At 45.5% G+C, this 14,659-nt stretch overlaps 1 protein-coding gene across 2 annotated transcripts in view; it reads left to right on the top strand.

Annotated features, from left to right (window-relative positions):
- The window catches only part of LOC121854647 (arrestin homolog), a gene marked incomplete at its 3' end in the record, with an annotated part of 68,238 nt that extends 53,966 nt beyond the window's left edge, over positions 1-14,272 (top strand). For both annotated transcript variants that reach the window (XM_042349341.1, XM_042349340.1), the window contains 2 exon segments: positions 11,793-11,897; positions 14,125-14,272. In XM_042349341.1, coding sequence (XP_042205275.1) covers positions 11,793-11,897; positions 14,125-14,272 — 253 coding nt within the window.
- Positions 14,273-14,659: the final 387 nt, after the last annotated feature.

Here is a 14,659-nt window from a genome sequence, read left to right as displayed (position 1 = left end):
CGAGCAGATTCTTCAGTAACAAGGTCGTAGGTTGCCGTGACCCCCGAGCACCATTAAGCGGTTATTACCCTTGACCCGCCAGTGATCTTGTGACCTCCTAGGGTGTAGGGTCAATTACATCAGGGCTCATAAATATGGACCAAGGTCACTCCCTAATTATAGCGATCTTGACCTAACGAATGAGATTGGCTTAGATCAAAGAGAGAGAGAAGAGAGAGAGAGAGAGAGAAAGAGAGAGAGAGAGAGAGAGAGAGTAAAACAATCTAGAAGAAGTCAACAGATCGATGGGGAATTCAGAATAGATTATGTCGAAATATTATGCCGTCAGTGCGTCATAAGGCCGTGGCCAGGGATGGGTGATGGAGATGGGTGAGGGGGAACGGGCATAGGGTGGGTGGGAGTGATGGGGAGATGGGTGATAGGGACAGGGGTGGGGGGGGAGAGAGAGAGAGAGAGAGAGAGAGAGAGAGAGAGAGAGAGAGAGAGAGAGAGAGAGAGAGAGAGAGAGAGAGAGAGAGAGAGAGAGAGAGAGAGAGAGAGAGAGAGAGAGAGAGAGGTATTGTCACAGGAGGGAGGAGAGAGTTAGAGGAGGTGTGAGGAGAGGAAATGAGACGAAAACGAGTGAAGTTGGAGAGGAAGACGACCTCTCACCGGGGGAGGGAGAAGAGGAAGAGTGGTGAGGGTAAATGAGAAATATGAGGAAAGTGGGAAAGGAGAGAGAGAGAAAGAGGAGGGAAAGAGTAGATTAAGGAGGAGGGGTAAAAGAAGAAGCAGAAGGAGGAGAAAGAAGGATGAGAGAACATAATAAGGAGGAGGAAAGAAAAAAGATTAAAAAAAAGAAAAGATGAGGAAGAGGCGGAGAAGGAGGAAGCAAGAATGAAACAAGAGAAATAGTGGGCGAGGAAATGGTAATCAGAAAAAAAGGAGAGAAAGATCTCTCACCAAGGAAACGTGTACAGGTATGACGACACGTAACATGAGACACCATCTATGAAGAGAGAGAGAGAGAGAGAGAGAGAGGGAGAGAGAGAGAGAGAGAGAGATATTACTATGCAGTTCATCTCCTGCCCTCAGACTTGTGTTCCCCCAGACTTGTGTGTTCCCCAGACTTGTGTTCCTCCAGACTTGTGTTCCCCCAGAATTGACGTCTCCCCAGACTTGTGTCTCCCCAGACTTGTGTCTGCCCAGACTTGTGTTCCCCAGACTTGTGTTCCCCAGACTTCCCCAGACCTGTGTTCCCAGACTTGTGCCCCCAGACTTGTGTTCCCCAGACCTGGCGTTCCCCCAGTCTCGCTTGCTTCACCGCCAATATTGTCTTTGATAGGAGAGATGGAGGGAGGTGGGAGGTGGGAGGGAAGTGGGGGAGGGAGTGGTGGGAGGGAAGTGGTGGGAGGGGAAGGGTGGGAGGGGAAGTGGGGGAGGGAAGTGGTGGGAGGGAAGTGGTGGAGGGGTGGTGGGAGGGGAAGTGGTGGGGAGAGGGGGAGTGGTGGGGAAAGGGAGGTGGGGGGAGAGGGGAATGGTGGGGAGAAGGGAAAGGGAGAGGATGGTAGGGGGTGCTGGGATGGGAGAAAGGAAAATGGTGTTGGAGAGAAAGGGAGGTGGTGGGGAGGGAGGAGAAGTTATAGGGAAGGGAGATATTCTTGAGACGAGAGGAAAGGGTGAGAGGGTGTGAAGGAAGAGAAGAGAGAGAGAGAGAGAGAGAGAGAGAGAGAGAGAGAGAGAGGACTTGGAATACCTCGGAACCTCAATAAGTGAGTTACTGCAAACTTGTTCGTTGAGGAAATGAGTCGCCAGCACAAGTTGGGCGAAACACGAAGTGAAACAAAGGACGGAGTTGGCGTTCGTCCGTCACTTCAACGCCAAACGCACCTTCGCCAGCTATATCTCAACCCTTAACAGACGCACCTTCGCCAGCTATATCTCTACCCTTAACGACAGACGCGCCAGCTATACTTTTATTACCTGTTGCTACCTGTTGTTACCTGTTGCTACTTGTTGTTATTTGTGTTACCTGTTGTTACCCGTTTCTACCTGTTATTACCTGTTGCTACCTGTTGTTACCCGTTTCTACCTGTTATTACCTGTTGCTACCTGTTGTTACCCGTTTCTACCTGTTATTACCTGTTGCTACCTGTTGTTACTTGCGGCGTCCCCTTTTACCAGTGGTGTTCTAAAATCAGTTTCTATCTCTGTATGTCTGTCTGTCTCTGTCTACCAGTGTGTCTTTGAGTCTGTCTGTCTATCTATCTGTCTCTCTGTATGTCTATCTATCTTATTATCTGTCTATTTGTCTGTCTATCTGTCTGTGTGTCTGTCTGTCTCTGTCTACCAGTGTCCTTTGAGTCTGTCTGTCCATCTATCTGTCTCTCTGTATGTCTATATATCTTATTATCTGTCTATTTGTCTGTCTATCTGTCTGTATGTCTGTCTGTCTCTGTCTACCAGTGTGTCTTTGAGTCTGTCTGTCTATCTATCTGTCTCTCTGTATGTCTATATATCTTATTATCTGTCTATTTGTCTGTCTATCTGTCTGTGTGTCTGTCTGTCTCTGTCTACCAGTGTGTCTTTGAGTCTGTCTGTCTATCTATCTGTCTCTCTGTATGTCTATCTATCTTATTATCTGTCTATTTGTCTGTCTATCTGTCTGTGTGTCTGTCTGTAGGCCTGTCTACTGCTCAATAAGAGAGTAAAAAGGACATAAGTGTTCGGGATAAATTAAACTGAACTTTTTGTCAGGAAATGTTGACAAAGTTAAGGAGAAGTTTGTCTGAAGGAGCCAAGTTATGTCCCCCATGAGGCCCTCCCCCTCCTTCCCTCTTCCTTCTCTTCCTTCTTCCTAATTCTTTCTATTTCCTTCTTCCTCCTTCTTTCTCTAGCTTCTTCCATCTTCATCCTTCCTCCTTTTCTTTTTTTCCTTCTTCTTTCTTTCTTTCTATTCTTCTTTCTTCTTCCATCTTCCTCCTCCCTTCTTTCTCTTTCTTTCTCCTCCCTTCTTCTCATCCCTCTTCCTTATTACTTCCTCTCCCATCTCTCTTTCCTTTCCTTCCTTTCTATCCCCTCTTCTGTTGCCTTCTGCTCGATATTAAAGGGACGGTTGATTTTTTACGGTTCAACGGATTTTTTTTGGTTGAAGAGATAGGAAGGAGGAGAGAGGAGGGTGGGGGTAGAGGGAGGGGTTAGTGGGAGGGAAGGTTGGAGGGTGGGGTTAGGAGGAGGGGTTAGAGGGAGGGGAAGGTTGGAGGGAGGGGTTAGAGGGAGGGAAAGTTGGAGGGAGGGGTAGGGAGGGAAGGTTGGAGGAGGGGTTAGGGGAGAGATGGTTGGAGGGAGGGGTTAGAGGGAGGGTTGGAGGGAGGGGTAGAGAGGAGGGGTTAGAGGGAGGGAAGGTTGGAGGGAGGGGTTAGAGGGAGGAAAGTTGGAGGGAGGGGTTAGTGGGAGGAAGGTTGGAGGGAAGGTTGGAGGAGGGGTTAGAGGAGGGAAGGTTGGAGGAGGGTTAGAGGAGGGAAGGTTGGAGGGAGGGAGGATTAGAGGGAGGGATAGGAGAGAAAACCACTTATTCTCTTTCTCCCAACCACCTCTTTCTCTTTTCCTCCCCTCCCTCCTCCTCCTCTGCGGATCACCAAAATATATTCATTGAACCGTAAAAAAAAAAAAAAAAAAATCAAACGTTCTTTTGATGTCGGAAATAAATAGATTTTATTTCTAAAAAAATCTAAATACCGGACGCATTTCAGAAGAGTATTTTTAACTTATTTATTTTAATTTACATCAGTTCCATCTTCTCATACTTAAAAAACGTTTACATTTCTACTAATTTATTTATATTTTATCTATATATCTTTTATTACTTAAAAATGCGCTTACAGACATTTTTTAATTTTCTTTATAAGTAATTAACAAATATTAATTTTTGTCTTTTATGCAACAATGACAACAACAACAACAACAACACAACTAAACCAAAAAAAAAGAGAGAGAGAGAGAGAGAGAGAGAGAGAGAGAGAGAATATTAATCTTGGACCTTTTTCAATATTTATAGAGACTTCAATATAAGAAGCCCAGGAGGTTCTTGTTTACAGGGGAAGGAGGTGGAGGAGGAGGAGGAAGGAGGGAGGAAGAGGAAGGAGGTGGGGAGGAAGAGGAAGGAGGGGAGGAAGAGGAAGGAGGTGGAGGGAAGAGGAAGGAGGTGGGAGGAAGAGGAAGGAGGTGGAGAGGAGGAGGAAGGAGGGGAAGAGGAAGGAGGTGGGGAGGGAGGAAGGGAGGGGAAGAGGAAGGAGGGGAGGAAGAGGGAAGGAGGGGAGGAGGAGGAAGGAGGGTGGGGAAGAGGAAGGAGGGGAGGAAGAGGAAGGAGGTGGGGAGGAGGAGGAAGGAGGGGAGGAAAGAGGAAGGAGGTGGGGAGGAAGAGAAGGAGGGGGAGGAAGAGGGAAGGAGGTGGAGAGGAAGAAGGAGGTGGGGAGGAAGAGGAAGGAGGTGGAGAGGAGGAGGGAAGGAGGTGGGGAAGAGGTAAGGAGGTGGGAGGAGGAGGAAGGAGGGGGGGAAGAGGGAAGGAGGTGGGAGAGGAGGAGGAAGGAGGTGGGGAAGAGGAAGGAGGTGGGGAGGAGGAGGAAGGAGGGGAGGGGAGATGGGTGGACGGAGGTGGGAAAGAGGAGGGAATGAAATGGGAAGAAAGAGGAAGGAGGAGAAGGAGGTGGAAGGGGAAGGAAAGTGGGGGTGGACGGGGGAGGAAGAAAGGGGATGGGGAGGGGAAGAAAGGTGGGGAGGGGAAGGAAGGTGGGGGAAGGGGGGATGGAGGAGGGAAGGAAGTGGGAAGAAAGAGGAAGAAGGGGGATGGGGGAAGGAGGGAGGTGAGGTTGACGATGAGTGATTGTTTATTGATCTCTCTCTCTTCCCTTCTCTCTTTTTGTAATTATCCCTATTCTTATTTTGTTTATTTAAGCGTTAATGATATTTCCTTCATTTTTTAATTTCTCATATATATCTACGTATTTTCGTTTGATTATTTATTTTTAATTATTCAATTTATTTATCTATCTGATTCTTTATTAATTTTTCTTATTATTATTACGAGTTATATTTCCACCATATTTTATTATATGTTTTCTTAATGTTTTCGGTCGCCAAGTTATTCTTTTGTTTACTTTAATTTAGTTGCTTGCTTGCTTAATATGTTTGTTTATCTTTTGCCTTTGTCATTATCTACACTGCTTCCTTTCTGCTGCTGCCATTGGTCCTTTCTGATCTCCGTCTGCCAATCAGGAGGTAGGAGTTTTGTTATTTTTTTGTTATTAGTTCTCCTAGTTGCTATGCCAGCCAGTAGACGCAGGTGATTGGTCAGTAATGATTCCTTGCCCCGCCCCACGAGTTAGAAGCCACACAATAACACTTCAGAGAGAGAGAAGGAGAGAGAGAGAGAGAGAGAGAGAGAGAGAGTCCATTAATAATAACGGTCGACTGAGTGAGTGAGCGGGTAGGTGGGGGTTGGTGAGTGACGGGTGGGTGGGTGGGTGGGTGGGTGAGTGACGTGGGGTGGTGGTGGATAGATGGATGGATGGTGAGTGAGTGAGTAAGCGGGTAGGTGGGTGGGTGGAGTGACGGGTGGGTGAGGACGGGTAGGTGGGTGGGTGGATAGATGGTTGGATGAAGGAGGAGTGAGTGGCATTCATATTCTCCCCATCCACTATTTCCTCTCTCACCCTCTCTCCTCCCTCTCCATGACAAACCCTCTCCGTTTCTCCACTCTGTTACCACTTCCCTTCACCCCAGTTCCTGTCTCCTCCCCTCCACACACCCCCCTCCCTCCCCTCACACACCCCTCCCCCTCCCCCCACCCCTCCTCCCTCCCCACGCCCCTCCCTCCCCCTCACCCTCCCTCCCCCCCACATGCCCCTCCCTCCCTCCCTCACACGCCCCTCCCTCTCACGCCCTCACACACCCATCCTCACACACCCATCCCTCACACACCCCCCTCCCCCACACGCCCCTCTCCCCTCACCCTCCCTCCCCCCACACACCCCTCCCTCCCCCTCACCCTCCCTCCCCACACGCCCCTCCCCTCACGCCCCTCCTCCCCCCCCACACATCCCTCCCCACACACCCCTCCTCCACACGCCCTCCCTCCTCACCCTCCTCCCTCACACCCCTCCCCACACGCCCCTCCCTCCTCACCCTCCCTCCCTCACCCCTCCCTCCCCCTCACCCTCCCCCCCCTCCCCCTCTCACGCCCCTCCCCCCCCACACACCCCTCCCCTCCCCCTCCCCCCCTCCCCCTCTCCACATGCCCCCTCCCCCCCTCACCCTCCCTCCCCTCTCACTCCCCTCCCTCACCCTCCCATCCCCCACCCTCCTCCCCTCACACCCCTCCCCCCTCACCCTCCCTCCTCTCACCCTCCCCTCCCCCCCACACGCCCCTCCCTCCCTCCCCCCCCACGCCCTCCCTCTCCCCAATGTAAACTAGGCCTATAGCTCCTCCTTATAACGTATTCATAAGATATCTCAACCTGATTCACCCTGCCCCCACATTACTACCGCCTGAAAAAGAGAGAGAGAGAGCCATCAACTTTTTCACACAGTACAGGTTTATAACTTTGGGTGGAGGGAATGAAACTGCAAAGCCACAACGGCGTTAAGGTCGTCTCTCTGATAGAATGAAGGAAGAAGTGTCGACCTTACTTGCAGCCTTATAATGCTTTGATAAGGAGAAGATATCAATAGCTTAAAGGCTTATGTCATAGGAGAGAGAGAGAGAGAGAGAGATGATTAGCATTTTCTCTCGAACTCTTTCTCTATTGATTTAACTTCATCTTTCTGTTTATCTCCTTCTCTCTCCTCTCCTTCTCTCTCCTCCCCTCTTCTCTCTCCTCCCTCTTGTCTCTCCTCTCCCTTCTCTCTCTTCTCCCTTCTCTCCTCTCCCTTCTCTCTCTTCTCCCTTCTCTTTCCTCCTCTCTTCTCTCTCCCCCCTCTTCTCTCTCCTCCCCTCTTGTCTCTCCTCCCCTCTTCTCTCTCTTCTCCCATTTCTCTCCTCTCCTTCTCTCTCTCCTCCCTGCTTCTCTCTCCTCCTCTTCCTCTCTCTTCCCCTCTTCTCTCTCCTCCCCTCTTGTCTCTCCTCTCCCTTCTCTCTCTTCTCCCTTCTCTCTCCTCTCCCCTTCTCTCTCTTCTCCCTTTCTCTCCTCCCCTCTTTTCCCTCCTCCCCTCTTCTCTCTCCTCCTCTTGTCTCTCCTCTCCTTCTCTCTCCTCTCCCCTTCTCTCTCCTCTCCCCTTCTCTCTCCTTCCCCCTTTAAACGTCTCCTTCCATTTTTATCTTAAAATTGTTCTCTCTCTTACACACACAAACCGATTCTTCATTTATATCACTCTCTCTCTCTCTCTCTCTCTCTCTCTTCTCTCTCTCTCTCTCTCTCTCTCTCTCTCTCTCTCTCTCACAGTAGCCCGGAAGCGTCACCTTGGTCTAGATTTATCGCCCGGACCACCCCTAGAGTTTACCAGGTCCACATCATCCCTTAACTCACCAAGCTATTGTGTGATACAGTCGTGTCCATAACTCACTCTACTTAACGTTGTGTGTGTGTGTGTGTCTGACAGAGAGAGAGAGAGAGAGAGAGAGAGAGGTATAACTCACAGATTAAGCGTCTCAGGCATTTTCATATTACAGCAGATGATGAAAGTTCAGTGAAGAATACACCATCATGAGATGAGATTACTGAGCGTTAAGACATCAGGCGCTGAGAATAGCAGATCTTGAGCTGAGATTAGTGAAAATCATTATGGCTTCTTCTACAATAATTTCCTTCATTGAGAGACAGATCCATTATCTCTAGAACCCATATAAACGCTGGAGACTTGGAGATGTGACATTATCTCTCTCTCTCTCTCTCTCTTTCTCTCTCTCTCTCTCTCTCTCTCTCTCTCTCTCATCTAGTAATATTTTTATACTGTTGCCAAACTTTGAGAAGTGAAGTTGGTAGAATCTCTCTCTCTCTCTCTCTCTCTCTCTCTCTCTCTCTCTCTCTCTTTTCTCTCTCTCTTTTTTTTCTCTCTCTCTCTCTCTCTCTCTCTCTCTCTCTCTTTCTCTCTCTCTCTCTCTCTCTTTCTCTCTCTCTCTCTCTCTCTTTCTCTCTCTCTCTCCGTGGGTTCAACTCAACGAACGTCAGACCGGCATTATAATTCTCCCCTCTGAAGGGAACTACAATCAAGTGCTCGGTCACCCAGAACTCTGCCAGATAAACACCCCTAATCCCCCGGTCCTTCTCCACCAATCTCCGTCATATCTCTCTCCACCAATCCCCCAATCTCTCTCCACCAATCTCCGTCATATCTCTCTCCACCAATCCCCCAATCTCTCTCCACCAATCCCCGGGTCTCTCTCCACCAATCCCCCAATCTCTCTCCACCAATCCCCGGGTCTCTCTCCACCAATCTCTGTCAGAATTGTAAATTGACGGTGGCAGTGTCAGGGTAAGTCTGTGGCAGGGTAGGATCAACCGAGCAAGGGAGGTACTCAAAGGAACCGGTGGCTGTGGTCTAACGCTGTGCCCAGAGTGTTTGATCAGCTGGTTGTGCCTGAGCCTCTGATGTTTTGTTTATGTTTTGATGGTTGTCATGGTAATGTTTGGTTTCGTCAAGGTCATTGGTTATGAGTTTGTGTTGAGAGTACAGTAGGTGTGTATGTTGATGGCTGCTATGGAATATTTCGGAACTGAATTGAATATTGTAGTGGAATATATAAATACTTTTAAACTTTATCTTCCACACACACACACACACACACACACACACACACACACACACACACCAAATAAAGGCAGACAGACAGACAGACAGACAGACTGGCAGACATGTAACCGGTGACGACAACCGCCACTACAAAGAGTATCAATCCCTGACTCGATCTCAACAGATTATGTACATGAGACTGCGCCTAGGGTACAGGTACCTATGGGAGTACATTGGCAACCCTGAGCCTCACCGCACTGTTTGTAAACTTTGTGGCCAACCCGACTCTCACACTCTCTCTCACTACATCCTCACTTGCCCTATGACCTCCTCCTATAGGTCCCCAGCCGTTACCAACACCTCTTCCCTCCCTGACCAGATATCCCTCCTCCTAGTCACAGGCCTGGCACTTGCCATTATTAGGGACCTGCCACGCTTTGCCATAAACAGATGAAATGTACCGGGAACTTTCCCCCACACACTCATCATTCTGTCACTTTATCTAACTTGCCGACAAAACCTATGACCCTTCAGGCTTCTACGCCCTTAATTAATGCATGAGTCATAAAGGCAAGCATGAACTTAGCATGCTTCCTAGATGGGCGGTGTAAACGCTTCTGCGCTTCACCTTGCACAGGATGTAAGGAGGTGCCCAATAAACTAGCCCCCTCGGGGGCAATCTAAAAAAAATCTAAGACTGACAGACAGACCGGCATACATACAGAGAAACCAAAACAAATATATATGTATACCCTCTCGTACATGTATAGTCTCGTTCAAGATTCTTCTAACACTATTGGAGACAGCTGGCAACAATACATACATACATACATACATACATACACTGCTGCACCATCCTCGACACCGGCTCCTACCACCTCATGAGATCCCTCGTCCGAGAATTGCTGTCCAACACCACAACTGCATGCAGCCCCTACGAGCACGTACTGATCGCTATAAGAACAGCCCAGTCCCAACCATTGTAAAAAATATTAACAACTAGTAATCAACCAGTGTGTTCACTCCCAGTCAATCTTACCTTTTTGCACTGTCACTACGTTGAAATGCCTTGTAGTATGACCTTCTCCCCACCTAGTTATTATATATCATATTTGTATCACATATGTTACTTGTATATTATTTGTCATTCAAGAGACACATTCCCCAATTATGTGCAGTAACTGTATATTTTCAGCCTTCCGACTGACATGCTCTTTCAATAAACCGTTAATTAATATTATTATTATTAGTAGTAGTATCATTACACTCCCTTACACTCAAACAAAAGAAACAGACTGAGAATGGTAGCTACAGACAGACAGACAGACAGACAGAAGTGTTTGTGTATCATTAGGAGAAGATGTCCTTGTTTCTCTGTCTCCCCGTCTCTCTTGCTTTCTTTGCTCTCATCTCTTGTCTTTCTCCTTTTAAATTCTTTTCAAGTCGTCTCTTTCTCCCTTTCTTTATACGTCTCTCTCTCTCTCTCTCTCTCTCTCTCTCTCTCTCTCTCTCTCTCTCTCTATCCCTGTTGTGACCAATCACGTGAAAGCAGTATTCTGACTTCTAAACCAATCAAGGGAGCCCATCCATCTTACTTTAGAGTCAGGTCCAATCACGTGATAGAATTGTTCTGACGTCACAACTAATCACATCAAAGCATAAACTTAGGTACAGCCATGAAGTAGGATTACGTAGCTAACCTTAAATCTTGAATATCAAGCTGGATTTATTCAACGTGGAGGCGATTATTAATATTTTTTCAAGAGGGGGATTTACTAAGCATTAAACACACGTTAATCGTTTTCGCCGCCATGTCTTGTAATCCGCGTCCAGGGGATTACTTATCAACTACTGGGAGGATTTACTTGAAATTTAACTAGGATTTTCGTGTCTACATAAGAACATGATCCAATCTCTAACCCCTCATCCCCCTCAAATCCCTCCCCCTCCCCAATACTCACTCTTCCACCTCCCTCAAATCCTCCCCTCCCCAATACTCACTCTTTACCCCTCCCTCCGTCCCTCCCCCTCCCCAATACTCACTCTTCCCTCCCCTCCCTCCGTCCTCCCCCTCCTCCAATACTCCCACTCTTCCCCCCAAATCCCTCCCCCTCCCTCAAATCCCTCCCTCCTCAATCCGTACTCTGCCCCCCCTCAATTCTCACCCCCCCACTGCCTCAATATCCGGAATCACTTCAGTTCGTCCCTGACTTTTCCCTGCCCTCTCACCTCCCCAATCCCCCACCCCCAATCCCCCCCACTCCGTCCCCACCCCCCACCTCCAGGAACAATGTGTCGTATATTGAGAAGCCCTATCCAGAGACAGTAATCCAATTTTGGTGGTTCTGTCATTTACCCATTTGGTCCCAGCAAGGTACTGTAGACAGGTGGTTGTGTTGTTTACCCTGGGAAGGTAGACAGCTACGGTTCCTCATGGGGGTGAAGTTATAGAGGTACTGTCAAGGCAGGAATGAGTTATAGAGGTACTGTCAAGGTAGGAATTAGTTATAGAGGTACTGTCAAGGTAGGAATGAGTTATAGAAGTACTGTCAAGGTAGGAATGAGTTATAGAGGTACTGTCAAGGTAGGAATGAGTTATAGAGGTACTGTCAAGGTAGGAATGAGTTATAGCGGTACTGTCAAGGTAGGAATGAGTTATAGAGGTACTGTCAAGGTATAATAAATCCACACTATATAAAAGTTCTTCACCGTAGATGATGTAGAGGAAAGAGTGATCAGCCGTTAGAGGTGCAGGTGTTGTGTAGTCATTAGTGGCAGGGAGAAACACCTGCTACCTGTTGCGCCTCTCTTACTGAACAAGCTAATTGCTTTACCTTGGATTATGTCGGTATTAAAGGTAATTAACAATACTACGTAGTTATATAGGTAATTACTTGTTCTAATCACCTAGCTATTTTCAGATCAAGATGCCTAATTACTTAGCTGAACTACCCAAGAAGCCAAATTACTTATTCTAACTTCACCCAGCTACCCAATTTATTTGTCCTAACTACCCAACTACCCAAATTACTTGTCCTAGCCATCACCCTGACTGTTCTAACCACCTCATTCCCTCTCCCTTACAGGTGATGGGACTGAGGTTCTGTAACGAGGCGTGTCTTCAGGCCCAGCAGCTGTGGCCGGCACCTGAAGGCGAAGACCAGGACCACAAACACCTGACGCCCCTACAGGTGAGTTTTTCTGACGTTTTAAGAGTGAGTGAGTTGGCTGATGGCCTGTGCAGGTGATTGGTTGATTATATATATATATATATATATATATATATATATATATATATATATATATATATATATATATATATATATATATATATTGATAAAATCACACGGGAAAAGGGAAACAACGGAGCAAGTAAATCACTGTAGGTGCGCGTGATCTAGGTATATGTTGATAAATCACAAGGACAAAGAAGAAGAAAACACGAAGTTCCCAAGCGCTTTCGTGTAATCTACATCTTCAGGGGTATACAGACTAAAGAGAACCAAAGGTGTATATATATATACAGAGGGAGGGTGAAAATTTCAGGTCCACGGTCAGGTATTAGGTAATGACCCTACTAATCTTTTTAAATAGTACCGTAACGGTTTAAAGTTTGTAACAGAGGGTAAGGGTGACCCTAACCTTCTCACCTGGTTACAATCTTCTTAATTAAAATTGTCCAGCTTGTATTATTTTTTCATTACTCACATTCATGTTGAATGCTTCGGTATGTTTAATGAAACCAGATTCTATGATATTCCTACTATCAATTGAATTACAAGGTAATATTGAGGAGGCATTAGTCCTTGAAGTCAATGCAATGCTTGTTATCCCTCAAATGAACAAACAGAGCAATGGATTCCTGGCCTGTCCTAACACTGTATTTGTGTTAAGCTTAAGTCTAGTTACAAGACTTTACCTGTCTTTCTTTCCTTGTGGTTATCATGCGATAAGAGTATATATATATATATATATATATATATATATATATATATATATATATATATATATATATATATATATATATATATATATATATATATATATATATATATATATATATATATATATATATATATATATATATATATATATATATATATACAGATATGTTACTTTTACCTGTATACACACACACACACACACACACACGTTCGCGCGTACTAATATACAGTAGATGGATAGATATAGGGATAGAAAGATGATGGAGAGAGAGAGAGAGGTGATCAGCGATTAGTGCGACTCATCCGTCAGACTCTGGCACCGCTGTCTCCATATTCTTTACTCCGGAAAAACGAATAAATTAATAACACATTTTCCACGACTGATGACAATAATTTTCTCTTTACATGTTGAGGAATTTTACTCTTGACGGATATATTAATTTCACCATTTTAAATTACTTGATGTTTGTGAGTTTTATTTGTGTTTTTTACCGCTTTACTTTTAATATATCTTAGGTAGGTTATCGAGATATTTTTTAATAAACTCGATATTAATAAAAATATTTCTTCAACTTGCTTTGGTAAGTTTGTACAATATATATATATATATATATATATATATATAGATATATATATATATATATATATATATATATATATATATATATATATATATATAGTGTTTGTGTTGTGCAGTTTATAGTGTATATAAATTACTATCGCAGGTACTTTATTACTAATTTATAAGCAAATTATTAACAGTTCATCTTGTAAGCCACCTTATAAAACATATTTAATCCAAATAATCCAAACATACCATAAACGTACCTAAATATAATTTGCTTGAATATAATTACACTTATTCACTCAATATAATTCTCTAGTTGCTGTAAAATGACTGACCATTTTTAAATCACCTGACACATGAGAGTTTCTTCCCCGTCATTATACAGTTTTTAATGTCTGGAACATTTTTAATTTGACTTAATATATGTAAATTAATAACTTGTTCAATATTGATGACAGTTTATATTTTTATGATCTGTTGAGTGGATGACCTGTCTTGACCTGTCCTGTCCTGTCCTGACCTGCCTGACCTGACCTGACCAAATCCAACTTTATTTGGCTTGGCCTAACCTGACCTGGCCTTACTTAACCTGACCTGACCTGACCTAACCTTACCTAACCTAACCTTACCTAACCTAACCTTACTTGACCTGACCTGACCTGACCTAACCTAACCTTACCTGACCTGACCTGACCTGACCTAACCTAACCTTACCTAACCTAACCTTACTTGACCTGACCTAACCTAACCTAACATAACCTAACCTTACCTTCCTTGACTTGACCTGCCATATGAAGGTTAAGTTAGGTTAAGTTAGTGGAAGCTGTGTTGATATCGGACCTCCATAACAGTGTGTACTAAGACCTGTAAACTCTCCTCCTCCTCCTCCTCCTACGCCTCCTGCAGGATACGTTGGTCAAGAGGCTGGGGTCAGGTGCAGTGCCCTTCATCTTCAACGTGTCCTCCCTGGCGCCTCCCTCCGTCACCCTCCTGCCAGCTAGGACCTATGTCGGTGCCCCCATAGGAACCAACTATGACCTCCGAATCTTCGTAGGTGAGTATCCGGTGATTCATTAGCTTAGGGATTAATTTATTCGTCGATTCATTGTTTCGGTGATTCATTGATTCGGTGAGTGAGTGATTGATTGATTCGGTGATATATTTCATTGATTCAGTGATTGGGTGATTCGGTGTTGTTGATTTTGTTTTGTTTTACTTCTGGTTTATTATCTTCGGTGGATAATGTGAAGGTCGGGTAAACATTGGTGATAACTCGATGTTCAGATCCGAGAGAGAGAGAGAGAGAGAGAGAGAGAGAGAGAGAGAGAGAGACACTGGCGGCGTGAGGAGGCGAGTTACACCACTTAGCTAAGACGTTCAGAGACATATCGTGTGTTCGAGTTACGGTAAATACTAAGATTGTTATTTATTTATTTATTTA

The sequence above is a fragment of the Homarus americanus genome, unplaced genomic scaffold (assembly GCF_018991925.1).
Source record: "Homarus americanus isolate GMGI-L3 unplaced genomic scaffold, GMGI_Hamer_2.0 scaffold27898, whole genome shotgun sequence".
NCBI lineage: Eukaryota > Metazoa > Arthropoda > Malacostraca > Decapoda > Nephropidae > Homarus > Homarus americanus.
This window is presented reverse-complemented; position numbering and strand designations above follow the sequence as displayed.